The sequence below is a fragment of the Strongylocentrotus purpuratus genome, unplaced genomic scaffold (assembly GCF_000002235.5).
Source record: "Strongylocentrotus purpuratus isolate Spur 01 unplaced genomic scaffold, Spur_5.0 spur5_scaffold_7, whole genome shotgun sequence".
NCBI classification, from domain to species: Eukaryota; Metazoa; Echinodermata; class Echinoidea; order Camarodonta; family Strongylocentrotidae; genus Strongylocentrotus; species Strongylocentrotus purpuratus.
In genome coordinates this window covers 11,130,051-11,145,595 of record NW_022145613.1, presented here as the reverse complement: position 1 = coordinate 11,145,595, position 15,545 = coordinate 11,130,051, and the positions used below count along the sequence as shown (strand labels likewise).

Here is a 15,545-nt window from a genome sequence, read left to right as displayed (position 1 = left end):
CCCCCCCTCCCGAGCAAGATGATTGGGCTGCCAATTAAACAATCTGAAACAAATTTTACTTATTCTTCTTCTCCTTCTTCCCTTCTCTTTTTTGTCTTCTTCTCCCCCCCCCCCCCCCCCCCTCCTCTAGGTATGTAGCTCCTTCTCTGCAGTTTGCTTTTTCATGATATTTTTATCTTTTTTGTAGGCCCCGCGGTACTGGAGTGAGTCAATGACTGAATCATGGATCCGTTTCTGTTCATAATATAGATACCTCCTCACATAACAAGGTTCTAATGGTCTTAATTTTTATTTTTTTGATAAGTTTAGGGAACTTTTCAATTTATTAAATTTGCTCAGATAGATTCTGTGCCACGCCCGCAGACCACACCCTCATGTAATGTAAACAAATGGTAACTTTAATGCATGTGTGGCATCTTGGTGGCTATGCACCACTGATCAGTTAGCTGCACCCGGCCGGCCGTACCCTGAGCGCATTACGTCACATCGGATCGCTAGCTAGTTTTAGCACTCTCTATTTATTGCATTTTTGGTAAGCATAATTATGACTTTTGTGATGATTTCAACGCATGAAACTTGTATGGAAATAATTTCAAGTTCCAATTTTATCGTCAAGGATTAAAAGGAGATGGAATGTTATTTTGAAAATAGCTAAAATTAGCTGAAATGTAGAGATCATTCGCACGGCGACTTATCTAGCGGATACGCAATGATATCAGACGGGGAATGTGCGGGCGTTTTGCCGTCGAAAATGCGGTCGTTACGGTTCACCCGCGTGACTGGCATTTGCCACGGCATTGAATTGACTCGTCTGAAAACCGTTTATTCCAGTAGGCCTAGTCTAGTAGTACATATTAATTATCCATAAAATTAGGCCCAATGAAATTAGCCTGGAGGTAGATCTAGAGCGGGATGAGCTGAGCATGATTTCCAGATCATTTAGATCTAGCAGTAGCACTAGCAGCTAGGCCTAGATCTAGGCCTAGGGCCAGGGGTTGCCTCGGGACACTTCATTTTTGTGTTGTTTGTCTTTAGAATGAAGGCAAAGTAAAGCTTGGAGATATTTGTAATTTTTATAGTAGACAATTTATCTTGTGAATGATTCGTGAAAAAATATGTGTAAACAAGGTTCTACAGAAGATGCAGTTTGGTACACGTCCAGCCTGAATATTTATCTTTTATCTTTATTATAATTTTGTCTTCAGGTTTGGGTCATCACGTGAGTTTGATGCAAGGAGCACTGGAAAGAAATTAAACTTGGACCTTCCAAGATCACAGATTTTCCCCATCCCTTGTGTCGATCAGTATCAGAAAAACGACTACCATCACTTGAGCAACCTCTTCACTTTGTATCTTCTCATTTTCTGGCAAAACTGTACACAGAGATCAGCATCAGTGCTTCCCAAAGTTAAACGAAACAATGATAAGCTTCTGAAATATCACTCCCACAGCCCCATCTCATCTGAGAATAGGAACCATCATCACTCTCTTTCCTGTGCCGCACCCCACCCCCTCCCCCACCCAAGATGCGTAAGGCAAGATGTGCATGGGTGCTGATAGGATTTTCAATTGTCAGCGCTGCCTATTTTCTTCTCATCATCCGTGATGAGCATTCTGAATGGTTGGATACAAGGACAGGGTCAAGGGTCAGGCAGGCGCTCTTTAAAAGTGAACACCTCTTGAGCAACACCAAAGGTGAGTTTAAAGGGTATATTGATGGGTTTTACAAAATATTATTCATGTGCACAAGAGCCAGAAGGGTGCTGTGGGCCATTTAAAGGGGAAGTCCACCCTGATATTAAGTTAGTTTTAATAGGAGTAGAAAAATGAGAGAAACAAGTCAGTGAAAGTTTGAGCAAATTCCGATTAAAAACAAGGAAGTTAGGATTTTTGAAGTTGTGATCAATCAAACACAAATTGGCAACTCTATGACGTATCATGCGAGCTCAACTTCCATTTGCTCAGTACTAAAAAAATCTAAAATTTTCATTTTCCCTCAAGAAAAATTTCAACCATACATGCACCCTAAATATAATAATTGCAAATATGTTTCTATACTCCCCCTGCAAGGAACAAATATATATTCCGTCATCAATAACGAAGAAAATATGATTTTATGGAATATTATGCACAAAGCAAATGAAGGAGAGCTCGTATAATAAGTCACAGAGTTTCCAATTTGTATTTGATTGATCACAACTTCAATAATTCATAACTTTCTTATTTTCATTCAGAATTTGCTCACACTTTCACTCACCTGATTTTCTTATTATTCTGCCTCTATCGAAACAAACTTATTTTGGGGGTGGACTTTCCCTTTAAAGAAAATAATAATGTTTAGCTTCCCTACCTACTTCCTTTTTGTGAGTCCTCCTCCTTTTTTTTTGTTACTTTATAAATGAAAAAACATGAAGAATATACTGCTTAAATGATCTATTACTGATTTTATTTTTATTTTTTTGAAATGCCAGCGGCCATCTTGAAAAATAGCCCAACACTTATGAAGAAAAAAAAAAGATCCTCCTTCCTATTTTTCAAAAAGGCAGGAAGTTAAACATGTTTTGTTTTTTGAATGGCCATAAGTCTCCTGACAGTGAACTAGGCCTGAGTCAATACGGTTTCTCTGCTAAATGTTTAGTCGTTAACTTTAGTTTTTTTTTAAATCACAGAAATACCCAAAGAATTTTACATAAAATTACAAAGAAAAAGGGGCATTGCTAAAGATGTCTACATAATTTCATGCACTGAAAAGTACGGTATTCAGTTTTGTCAACACAGTTGAGTACATGGTAGGTCTTAGCTACAGGTCTGAACTTTGCATAATGTGTTGACAGCAAACTTCAGGCACAAATCAAACAAAAGCTATGTAAAGACGAGTCTTGAATGTTTACAAAGTTGGGACAAGAGTGTGTAAACAAGAAATCCATTGACTGGTCAATCTGCAATTCTGCATTGTATAATCCATGGCCACCTCCCATTTCTTTGCACAGGGATTAGAAATGTTCCCTTAATAAGGCCCAACTACTGTCTGCAACTGTCTGAAATTGTGGGAATTTTTGTTTGCATTTATCAAAAAATTTCAGTGTTAAGATGGCATGACATTTTAATTTCTTGATCCCTCTGAGAAATTGCAAAAGTTTCTGGTCAATGATCGAAACATTACCAACAAATTGTTAAAGGAAACCAAAACCTTCATACTAAGTTACTTTTATTGTAAAGTTTAAAAGATTTGAATAAAATCAGTGAAAATTTGAACAAAATCGGGCAAGGAATAAGGAAGTAAGAGCTTTTTGAAATGACTAGTCACTAGAGGGCGGTATTCAATTTGATGACATCATCTGTGAACAACTCTCCATGCCTTTTGTACATAAATTTTCACATTTTTTTTGTTTTCTTTGTATTTATTTGTGTTCTTGATCCGACTTCATAACATGTGAAGTAGAATATCATTTTGCATTCTATATCTCGCTTTCGGGGTAGTACATTATCTCAATCTCAAGAAAGAAGGAAAAACATGAAATTTGATGTACAAAAGGCATGGAGAGTTGTTCACAGATGATGTCATCAAATTGAATACCGCCCTCTAGTGACTAGTCATTTCAAAAAGCTCTTACTTCCTTATTCCTTGCCCGATTTTGTTCAAATTGTCACTGATATTTTTCAAATATCTTAAACTTTACAATAAAAGTAACTTAGTATGAAGGTTTTGGTTTCCTTTAATAATGGCTGTTTTGATGTAAAAGAATTGTGCAGACTAGAAAATTACTGTGTTCTGATTCATTAAATATGTGGCATGACCTTTTGTTATTTTTTTTTACCACTCTAAAAATTTGCAAAAAGCTTCTGGTTACTGTAAATGATTGAAATATGGATACATGTACATGTGCAAACATACTGTATATTGGTAACCATGGTAACATGCATGTGCTATATATCTGATGACAATTGTCCTGGGCCTTATTTTGTCAAAGATACAACATTGGGTCATCTGTAAGGTTTAGGATTAGGGTCAGGGGTTGCTAAATATTGTGTTTGATTTGGGGGAAGGGGGAGGGTGAAGTTAGGGATTCTAGGGGTGTTTCACAACGACTAAGATCGACTTTAAGTTAGACTTAACTTGGTACATGTAGGCCTTTCATGCCGCCCTTGAGAGACAAATGCCAGTAAATAGTGGGAGAAAACAGTGGCAAAAAACGGCCTGCCATAGTTAAGTTCGACTTAAAGTCGATCTTAGTCAAAGTTGTGAAACACCCCCTGTTTGTGTAAGACACTGACTATAGAGCAATTTTGGCTAAAGTATATAATGTCATAGAACTTTTGTTGTGCTCCAATATGAAACAAAGTGACACAATATCCAATTAAAGATGTGTAGCCATACTCTTCCATCTCCTGTATCATAGATTTGTTTTCTTTTTATATTTGAATCTCAGTGTATTATCACAACTGCCCTGAAGATCCTGAGTTTGTTGCTTCAATCAACAATACAGCTTATGGACACCAAGTGGAGGGAAAGGTAATAATTGTTTTCCTTCCAAATTTACAGAAGAGCCTAAAAACAGAAAGATGTTTTTTTTTTCCACTTTAACAGAATGCCAGCATTAGTTTTATAGGGAGAGTATCAGAATAGTTAATGTAGAAAGTACTCTTAAAGGTACTACATGTATGTCCCATTTGCAGGCCAAAAAAATGAAGAAGTTAAATTCCAACTGCATTTGAAAGATAATACTAATTTAGAACTTCCCTAAAAAAGGTGGGGCTTGAAAATGTCTTCAAGGTGGAAAATAATGACTATTAGTTGTCAAATCGACTTTAGGGCTATAGAGCCCAAAAGAAATAGTCTTGATTTTCAGACAATTGTACCGAATGTCCATACGTTTTATGCTGCGCAAAGATTCAATCAGTTTAATCTTGGCCATCACAAGAAGTGGGTTATTGATGTAGACAAATGCTCATGTACCCTTTACAACTCTTTTCATGCATGTTATTACCAAAGAAGAAAAAAAGCCAGTCAGTCACTCAAGTGTCTGACAGTGAAGTGTAGCAAGTAAACGGGTTTCCTTGCATAATTTGAATATGAGGACACTGCTAACGTTTAAATTTCACAGATAGGACATACATGACATATTCATAATTCCTGCAAAGTTCTACAGCATTTGAGGTTGGCTGCAAAAGGGACATAGTACCTTTAAGTTCTAAGTGATAATAAGTCAAATATGTAGGACACCCAAATTTATATGTATTTCACATACATGTACAATATATCTATGTTCATCTTATGTACCCCTTTCATAATCCTTCTATCAGAGCCACACCGATGAAAATACTGATAGAATTTGCCTGATGTAAACAAAGGTGAAACCGCTGCTTTCCCTCCTGTCCCTTTCATATTGCCGGTGAAATTCACTGGCTTTGGCCATTTTCATTGTTGTTTTCTTCGATGTTTTCTCCCAAACCCATTCATAGTGGCCGTTTCATCAGAGTCACACAGATGAAAAGAGAATTTCTCCTTCTCTTGAGCAGAAGAATTTCTCTTCTTTTTAATGGCTATTCTATCAGCCTTTTCTCCTCTGTACCATTCATAGTCGCCGTTTCATCAGATGTATCCAATGAAAATCAGGCCACCATGAAAGGGGTAATATTAAAAAGTAGACATTTTTATCATAGAAATATTTCTCTGCTTCATATGTAACAACTTAATTTGATATTCTCAGCAAGTGAGACCACAGTCTTTAAGATTTTGTTCTTCTGTCATTAATGACTTTAATGTTATATTGAATTTTTAGTGCACCAAATCTTGATTAAGTCTCTTCCTAGTATCCCTTACTTATGTATGTTTGTTGCCCTACAACTGATTCTATAGAAATACATAAATTGAAACAGAATTGATACATTTTATCTATTTTAAGAGCGAGAAAGATTGAAGAGTGTTAAATATTGTTGCAGTATTAAATTTTAACAATTTTCCTTTCCTCTCCTCTCCTCTCCTCTCCTCTCAAACCACTGATTCAGACAAACAATGTTGTGTACGTGAGTGTTCCAAAGTGCGGTAGTAGGACCTTTGTGTGGGTGGCTTGGATCTTGAAGGACAAGAACAACATCAGTGCCATCACTGACTTGCCTTACCTCCTCGCAAACAGCGAGGAAAATAAAATGGTAAGAAAAAATGAGCTAGCAGCAGGCTTAAGAATTTATCTTGTCATTTGTATAGATGTCAAGCTGAGCTCTGAAAAATAATTTGCCAGCTTTGTCATAACATGAAAATTACTGAATATGGTTATCACTGTTTTCGTTGTGAGGATTCCAAAATTTTGCAATTCTGAACGTTGTACATAACATTTCTTAATAATTTTCACAATGCAATCACATGAGCAGTACTCAACTTTATCTGTAAATTGTGAATTTATTTCATTTAACTTAAATGGCCATAATTCAATGAAACAATGAATTAATTTAGAAAGTTGTAAATCGGCTTCAATGTAAAGTTTAATACCAACACCATTTGATCGAGGGGTTGGTATTGCATTTCTCCTACTGCATCTTTACATTTGTATAACAAAAAAATCAATCTTGCCTTCAAAATTACGCTTGTTCCATATTAAATTTTGATACACCAATTATTTAAATGCAACTGTTTGACATTCACAGTATCATGGCCCTTTCCCTTTGGGAGTCTCTGTGTGTCAGCAAACCATGACTTCTCACTTTGTGTTTTCTTATTAACAGAAAAGTCTTCTGACTGAAAAGCTTCAGTCCGTGCCCCCCGGAGGATTGTTTCATGGACATATACGCTTCATAGGTTTCACCAAGTGAGTACTCTCCTGCAGTCAAAATCCTATTTCTCCATCGATGCATTCTTTATTTTTTCCAATAGATGTTTCTTTTGGACTTATTTCTACCCACCTAGTTTATTCATCCATGAATGCATACGTTTCGGGAATAGACCACCAAAATTATAAATTTTGTGATTAAAAAACAAAAAACAAAAACTCAATCACAAACAACGTTAAGAAAAGTGTGTGTATTCCGTGGTGCATTAACATTTATTGTAGTGTGTTGATTACTCTAAAGGACAGTTAGAAATAACTTTGCTCATAACAAGAGGAAAGCCATGTTTCAAAATTTTCTTCCATCGTATCTCAAAACCTGATATTTGGAGTCTTGTTGTGGTCTGCTCGGAGCTCTATACTGTGGAAACTCTGTGGGCACGTATTGTGTCCTTTTTACAAGCGGCCATTTCAAATAATCTTTCGATCACATCTTAAAGGGAAAGTTGAGTTCTGTTTTCAGACCGCAAATGCCTTCAAAGTGCATGGTTATTGCTCTTATTATTATCTTTGACATTTCTAGTGCCCTTTTAGAACCTAAAATCGCTATGAAGGTAATTTTAGACCCCAAAATGTGTGAAATTTAGCCAATAAGATCATACCAATTCAGCTCCACTTACAAAAAAATACGGTGACTGTTAATTAATTATGTAATTAAAAATAACAATACATGGGCCGGCTGGCTGTGCGTAATATAACCAACACGAAAATGCCCCCCAAAAGCCAACATTGGCATTGGCTGAAATACGACGTAAAAGGCGCTATTTCGTTTTTTCTTGGCTTTTTCAAATTATCTTATAATTGTGGTGGTAAACAAAATTGTTATATTTATGGATATTTCAGCCATCTCTGAACCGATTTTGATCAAACAAAGATAATTTTGTCATTTAAATTGTATGTTCTTTCAAATTTGACACTCAGTTTTTCATTATCTCACAAAAATATTAATTTGTGTAGCGCCCTCTGCAACAAAACTCGACTATCCCTTTAAGACAATAATGGTCAGCTGTCGACAAGAAGATTGTGAGAGCTACATAATGTCAATGGTAGTAATGATCCTCGTGAGGGAAGCCAACATAATGTTTCATCTGATATTAGAGCAGTCAAGAATTACATTTTGGTCACACTAATATGAGAGGTGATTGTGCAAATTCTCCAGGGATTTCAGGGGGTTCCTCTAATTAATGCCCTCACTTCTCATTAATGTTTATACATGTACAGTTGCTTACCTACTTTCAAGAATAGACATTTGAAAGCAATGCTGTATTGTTTGCTTCTTTAGCCCAGCTATGATGCCTGTCTATGTGAGCATGCTTCGAGACCCACTAGCCCGTCATGTCTCCTGGTATTACTTCATGCGTTTTGGCGACGCTGATATGGACGTCAATAAGCTTCATGAGATGATCGTCAAGGAGGGCGTATCAGCAGTCAATCAGGTGAGAAACTTGCTGAAAGGGGACTAATCGGTTGGACAGAGCTGCCAACCATTCCGTACTTTGCCGGAGTTACTCCGTTTTTTCCTCAAAATTACGGTATTACGTTTTTTCTTCATAAAATACTTCTTTTTTTCTTTTTTTTTGAATAATTTTTTTTTTTTTTTACATAGCACATGTCAAAAAACTGCCCTAAAATGGTGATTTGATCACAAATTCAATAGAAAACTAATTTCAAAATGTACTTTAAGAGAAAAATATTCTCAAAAAGAATGAAATGTCGATAATACCAAAATAACCTAAACAAAAAAAACCTGCTTGTATGGAAAAAAACAGCATGAGGAATGAACATTTCTGCATTGGAAGTGTGTCGCGCGTGGTTGCAAGGTTCGTTTTTATGAATTCCTTTTTTTTGCCATCATGATTCCTTTTTTGGTCGCATAAGGTTGGCAACTCTGGTTGGATGACACAGGCTCTTGTTTTAGGCTCAACAATACTTTCACTTGATATGTAGTTGTGACCAGTAATCACACAAGAGTTACCAGATAAGATTTCTATGCCTCCGCAACAGAGTAGCCGGAGGCTTTATGTTTTCTGGTTGTCCGTCTGTTCGTACGTCCCGTTCTCGTGATCGCGTTATCTAAAAAACCGATTGATAAATTCCCGCCAAACTTGGGTCATGTATGTATCTTGCAGAGCCAATGAACTGATCAGATTTTGGGATCACCCGGTCAAAGGTCATGGGGTTCATTATGTTTGCGAAAAATAGCTTGTGCTCGCATTATCATTAGAACTGATGGACGGATTACCATCAAACTCAACACATGTATGAATCTTGCAGAGCCAATGATCTGATTAGATTTTGGGGGTCATGAGGTCAAAGATCAAAGGGTCATATGTATATATGAAAAAATAGCTTGTCATGATATTCAATTTTGTATTCAAGTTGTATTCAAGTTGAACTATACCACTAAGCATGCAGGTTTCTGAATAATATTGAGAACATATGGATTACGATGATTTTCTTGTCTCAGACTTATGATGAGTGCGTTGAGAGAGGCCGCCCTAGCTGTACAGGAGAGTACTACACAAACATCAATATCAGGACATTTTGCGGCTATGAGGAGAAGTGCATGTAAGTAGGAGCTCTGTCATAAACGTACAATTCCCCACATAATGCCCAGGCTTTTTATGCCTCTGTAACGAAGTAGCCGGAGGCATTATTTTTGTCAGTGTTCCTACTTTGTGATATTCTGCTTTCTGAGTTCTTGCAGTGAAGTCTCATTTAGAGAGAAACTGAGTTTAAAATCACTGTGAATTGTTATAGCGGAGTTGTGGTATGATTTAATGATCCGAATAGAGAAAGCTTGCTAAAAAAAATCTCACAGATTGATATGAACTTATCCTTATCCTTCGATTTTAACCTGATTTTATGCCCCTTCTTACTTCTCTGGCATGTAAAACATTGGCCCTTAAAGACAGATTTGTTCAATACCGTATTTGCCGGCGATAAGGCCGCATAGGCCGCACCCCCAACTTTGACATTTCAAAGAGGGAAAAACAAGAAGAAAAAAAACGGACAAAACAAAATAATCATAATTTTCTCGAAAACACTAATTTTTTTTTACAAACTGATACCAAATTCATCCATGTTCTTATAATTTACCTGAAGTTTAGCTAAAAAAGTGATCACAGGCAGATTTGGTGTCCGATATACCCCTACCACAATGTACGGTGTAATGCGAAACTGCATGAAATGGAAAAACAAAATGGCGACTTCGGATGGATGTTCGCGGCAGCTCCATTAGACTGTCCCTTCCTTTACCTTTGCAACGCATTGGCACGAACTTAGATCAAGATCTATCGGCAAATGTTGGGTTAGGACGTTTATTTTCGTCTTCATGTCAACAATGCAAGATAAAATTGTCGGTAAGATGTTTGGAAATGTCCTGTACCATAGTGGTATTGTTATTTTACCGTTTCTAGTCCCATACGTGCAAATTCGTGTTGGTTTTGACTTTCGTTTTTTTTTTTTTTTTTTTACTCTTTCTTCGTAAAGGCCGCACCCCGACTTTTTGATATTTTCTCTTCCAAAAATACTGCGGCCTTTACACCGGCAAATACAGTACTTTACAAAATATGAAAAAGGTCACATTCTATTGTTGCACAGGCTATTATAAATTGACATTATATATCTCCTTGCTTTGTTACAATTTAGGCCATTTCTATTTTTGCATTACCAATCACTGACACTACTAAAGCACCATTTTCATAAGACGCATTAAATGCAAACTGCATTCGATAGAAAAATTAAAATAACACAAGCGTAGTGCATTTTACATTACTTTATGTTTTATTACACGGATATGAAAGTACACCTGGATGGGGGGGGGGGGGGGGAGTGGGAGTGATAAGGGCAGGTACATTAAAAAAAAAACTACCTGCTGTTCATTTACATGTATAAAAATTAGTTTTTATTTTGCCAGTTTACCATATGTTTGAATGACGTTTAATATGTCCTTCCTAGAACATCACCAGAGTATGCCTTAGAACAAGCAAAGCGTAACCTTGACAATTTCCTGGTCGTCGGGATCGTTGAGGAGTATGAAAGCTTCCTCCGTGTCATAGAGCGTCTGCTGCCATCTATGTTCGGTGGTGCCATACATGATTATCAGGCTAACAAAGGTAAGTGATTTTGCTAAACCGCCTACAAGACATTTTTTGTTAAATATGTGGTAATCCTTTCCAGAGTGTTTCGTTTTTATGGTTGTGTGTTTGATATGGTTAGTTGGTTGGTTGGCTTGTTTCCCCGACTACTTAAAAAAAAAAAAATTAAAAAATCTGACTGCCAAAAAAGCATATGTTTGCTTGCAAGTAAGCGACCAGGAGACTGATGTCTTTTAATCCTCTCTGAGGGACTTGGTAATGAGGATTAATCCCTTGCCAAAGGGCACCAGCACTTGACTTGGTTTCGAACCTGGGACCTCCTGGTTACGAGACCACTGAGCCACTGCACCTCCTGTTGCCTAGAGTTTGTCATTTATCTATGGTGACCCATTATTTTCTCCAGAGATATTTGCTCTGGGCTTTTTTTTTTAAAGGATATAGGTTTTAGGGTGAGGTATAAGATTTTGGTTTGATGTGAGTTTGTAAGACCACAGGAGTGTTTCACAAAGACTAAGATCAACTTTAAGCTGGACTTAACCATGGCAGGCCGTTCATGCCAAAGTATGCTCTCACCATTGAATGGCATTGGTCTCTCAAGGGACATACAAATCATGGTCACAAATCTACAGAAGTTACATTTTTTTGATAAATCATTATTGAAGGAAAAAGTGTTATCTAAAGATCATAATGGTGACAGCAAACAGTGGCATGAACGGCCTGCCATAGTTAAGTCCAACTTAAAGTTGATCTTAGTCTTTGTGAAACACCCCCCAGATTATTTCTCTTTACCTTCTGTGAGAGCAAGGAAAATACAATAGCTGATGAAATATATGATATCTTATTCTGTTATGGTAAGAGATTTGCTTTAAATGTGTAATTGAAAGTGTATCGTCTACATTGTAAGGCTTTTTCTATTCAGATCAAGTGTATAATTAAAACGCACATTTTCTTGATCTTAACATTTTTTTTTTTTTATACAGATGAATTCTCTGCAGTCTCTAAGACGTCTTTCAAGAAGATGCCCAGCGCAAGGTCGGTGGAAATCATGAAAGAAAGGATGAAATTAGACTACGAGTTCTACGACTATGTCAAGGAGAGGTTTCACAAGCTAAAGCGCCATCTAGGGGTGGATCGGTGCATCTAGTGCAGGTATCAACCGTGAAAATGAGGTTCTTTTTATCCTCGGCTGATAATGAAAGGGAGAAGGGGACAGGGGTCAGGTTAAGGGGATGATAAGAACGTTCAGATAGAACACCTGTATATTCCCCAAAATGGGGTCTGCTCGCTATTCATAAGGACCGCTATTTATGTAGTCACGCATTATGGATAGCGGTCCTTATGTATAGTATAGATATATTGACTGCTATGAGAGGCCTGGCTGTTTTATAGGCTCAAGGGGACGTTGCTATTTATAAAGGCCGCTATTCATAAAGGATCGCTATTCATTTTGTTACACGTTATGGATAACGGTCCTTATGAATAATGGTCTTTGTTAATAGCGGTCCTTATGGATAGCGAGCTTGACCCCCCAAAATAGAGAAAGAAGCATGAACATTTCATTGTGATGAGTGAGGTTGCTTGAAAGTGTGTAAAATATCAAAGTACTAGAACACATGCATTTATTCAGTGAATTTGAAAAGAAAAAAATGATACATGTAGAGTGGCTTATTCGGTAATATACTTGGTAATATTTCAAAGACGGGTGTATTTAAACAAAAATGTCTGAGTAAAACTGTAAAGTCGATATGGTATTGAATTATATGCACTGTATGTGTGCAGATTCTATCAAGATGTGTTCCATTTTGTAAATTTTTTCAACATGATAGTCAAATCTAACACATCTGTTCAATTTTTACCAAGTTATGCTCTGCATGTAATAAAGGCAGTTTATTACATTTAAAAAAATCAAACCTTATTCAAAAATAGTACTTGTCATGGATTTTGGATTTGCATTTTCTATTTCCTACAATATATCATGAATATTTTTTATCTGAAGGAGTAATTTGATTATGAAAGTTAGGACCTTTCCATGAAGATTATTATGAATACAAAAGTCATAAAGTCAGTGAATTTGGATTATGAGCACTTTCACAGATTGCCTTCAATTATACTTAACTTAACATATTAAGTGGGAGAGTTGAGAAACCATTGTGCTGGATATTTGTGTAGAATATAGGTCTATCCTTTTACTGCAATTATCAAGTCATTTGAAAACCACTCTGGCAAGATAATATGTCTTATGTGAAAATGAGTGGCAGATTGTGGTGAATATAAGTAGATGTGCACAACAAAGAATCCTAGTAAAGTCCTTTGTATTAAAGTATTCTTACTTACTTGAAATATTTTATAAAAAATACATAATCGCAGTCCTAGGACTGCATTGACATGGATTAAAAATGTCTAATAGAAGAAAGACTTTCAAATTGAGTTGACAAAGAAAACGATATATCATGTATACAAATATCATAAAATATAAACATTTCTGGTTTTCTGCTATAAATTCAGTGAACCTACTATTCATATCATTCAGGATTACTTTCTTCTAAATAAATATTTATGTCAAGAAAGTTGCTGGAAAGACAAAGAAATGTGAATCTTTGATGTCTAACCAAGTAAATAAGTGAAATCTTGAACCCCATAATTGGACATGCCAAATTAATAAGCTAATAGAATATTCTTCACGAGGCAATAACTGTCAATCGAAAGCAATATCTATGCTTCAACTGTGTGCAGTTTGTTATCCAGTTGTAATTTTTTCATTTTTATACTTAATGGAACTTTGTTCGACTGCCTTTAATCATTTGATAATTTATGTTTGTGTGTTTATAAGTTTATTTTGAGTCTTTCATTGAAGTATTTAGAGAGCCTGAATGAAAGTATGTAACAAATTAATAGTTTAAATTGAATTATTAAGCTGGGAAGTGTACTATTTAAGTGAATATTCATTTAAAATACAGAGTAAGCAATTCTGAAAATACTAGTTAAACAATCATGTTCAATTAATTGTATTAATAATAGTACTGTACATAAGTGGGCCTATATACATGTACCTTGAAACTATTCAAATGTATTAGAGTAGCAATAGAATGAGTTCGTGCTGGGCACGATTAGGTATATTGGCATGTACCGATTCATTAGAAAGTACTAGTCCGTGAAAATCCAACTGTTTGTACCATATTTACCCAGAGAGCTCATTAATTGGTGCTTTTTTTACAAGTTACCAGTATTTATTTGCATTGTGGGCTGAATTTTAAAGGGACAGTCAACCTTTGTGATAATTTAATTTGTATAAAAGCAGAAAAATAACGGTATGGCAAAAGTTTGATGTAAATCAGACCAATAAGAAAGTCATGAATGTTTGAAATCTGAGATCCCTAATTCCATGGAAATTTGGTCAGTGGACTGTGACGTACATGTAGTCACGGTCAACCCTCATGTTTGGCTTGTACTAATAGAAAGCAGAAAAACCAGAGAAGCACACTGGTGAAAGTTTTAACAAAATCGGATATAAGATAACAAAGTTGTGAATTTTAAAAAAATTGTAATTACCGGTACTATAGGTTTGCTACCCATAATATTTGTTGAGTGGTGCCCAAAGGGAGAAAGAGCTTGGAATCACAAAAGTTAATGACATATTTATACATGAGAAACAGTATTTAGGAGCTGAAAACTAGATAGATTGCTGTCACGGTATTTCAAACGTCTGAAATTTTTTATCAGGCTGTCTGCGAAGAGATGTCAACCTTGTATGTGAATTCCTTTCCTTTACGATTTCACAATTTGGGCATTACTATATTTAAGCATTTAAGAACAAAAATGTGTGACGAACATGTACTACGTAACACCAACTTTTTTAAAAACTATTTATTTTACTTTATTTATATGCCAAAGCCCAATGTGTCTTCATAGTAATAGGTATATTAAGTTGCATTGTTCATGTAGAAGAGAAGCAGCGTTTAATGTGATCTTGGAGAGTAGTCATATGAATGATGTATGTTTATTACAGGAATAATTGTAATATTTTTGTTTTGTATCTGTTTATATATTTTTACACTAACTTTGTAACTTTATTTTTTTCTACTGTAATTTATGCATAGCCTAGAGATAATTTGTTTCTTTTGTGTTTTTTTTACATGTGAGTATGCTTATAAGTATTCTATTGCAATGTGACTAACAGTATTCTTTTCATTAAGAGCAATGTCGTTATTATACAGGGATAATTATTAATCACTTTGTATTCATGTTATTATGCTGATTTTTGTATTGAGAAAAGTATTAAACTAATTTAACTCGTAATAATGCTTTGCCACGGAATGGTACAATTAAATTTTTAATTGAAAAAGAAGTATCTGCTTGAAGCAAACTTTGCCTGTGTACATTTGTTTTGTTTGTTACAAAAATTGATGAAAGATAAATGAATACAAATATCCACACACATCATTTGCTTGTACGTACCTCTACATCATTTTCCACAGCTATCTTTAGGAATTTGACGTGCTTTTGCAATTGAAAATGATTACTTTTAGGCATTCAACAGCTCTTTCATTCCTTAAAATTGGCACTTGCAATTCTAAGCTTCCTATTATAGTATGAGAAAAATCGTTGTTCATGTACTTGTACA

The 15,545-nt window shown here is 35.7% G+C and overlaps 1 protein-coding gene across 2 annotated transcripts; it reads left to right on the top strand.

Annotated features, from left to right (window-relative positions):
- The first annotated feature begins 456 nt into the window (after window positions 1-456).
- LOC588172 (uronyl 2-sulfotransferase) lies at window positions 457-15,269 on the top strand. Of its 2 annotated transcripts, none has more exons than XM_011679700.2 (9): window positions 457-532; window positions 1,206-1,695; window positions 4,431-4,513; window positions 6,010-6,153; window positions 6,724-6,806; window positions 8,107-8,260; window positions 9,292-9,392; window positions 10,785-10,942; window positions 11,905-15,269. In XM_011679700.2, exons 2-9 carry the CDS (start codon window positions 1,527-1,529, stop codon window positions 12,066-12,068), a joined length of 1,056 nt encoding a protein of 351 aa, XP_011678002.2. In that variant the 5' UTR covers window positions 457-532; window positions 1,206-1,526; the 3' UTR covers window positions 12,069-15,269. The 2 variants fall into 2 exon arrangements, with proteins under 2 accessions (XP_011678002.2, XP_792962.2); XM_787869.5 differs by having other exon boundaries at window positions 467-532; window positions 1,452-1,695; window positions 11,905-12,817.
- Window positions 15,270-15,545: the final 276 nt, after the last annotated feature.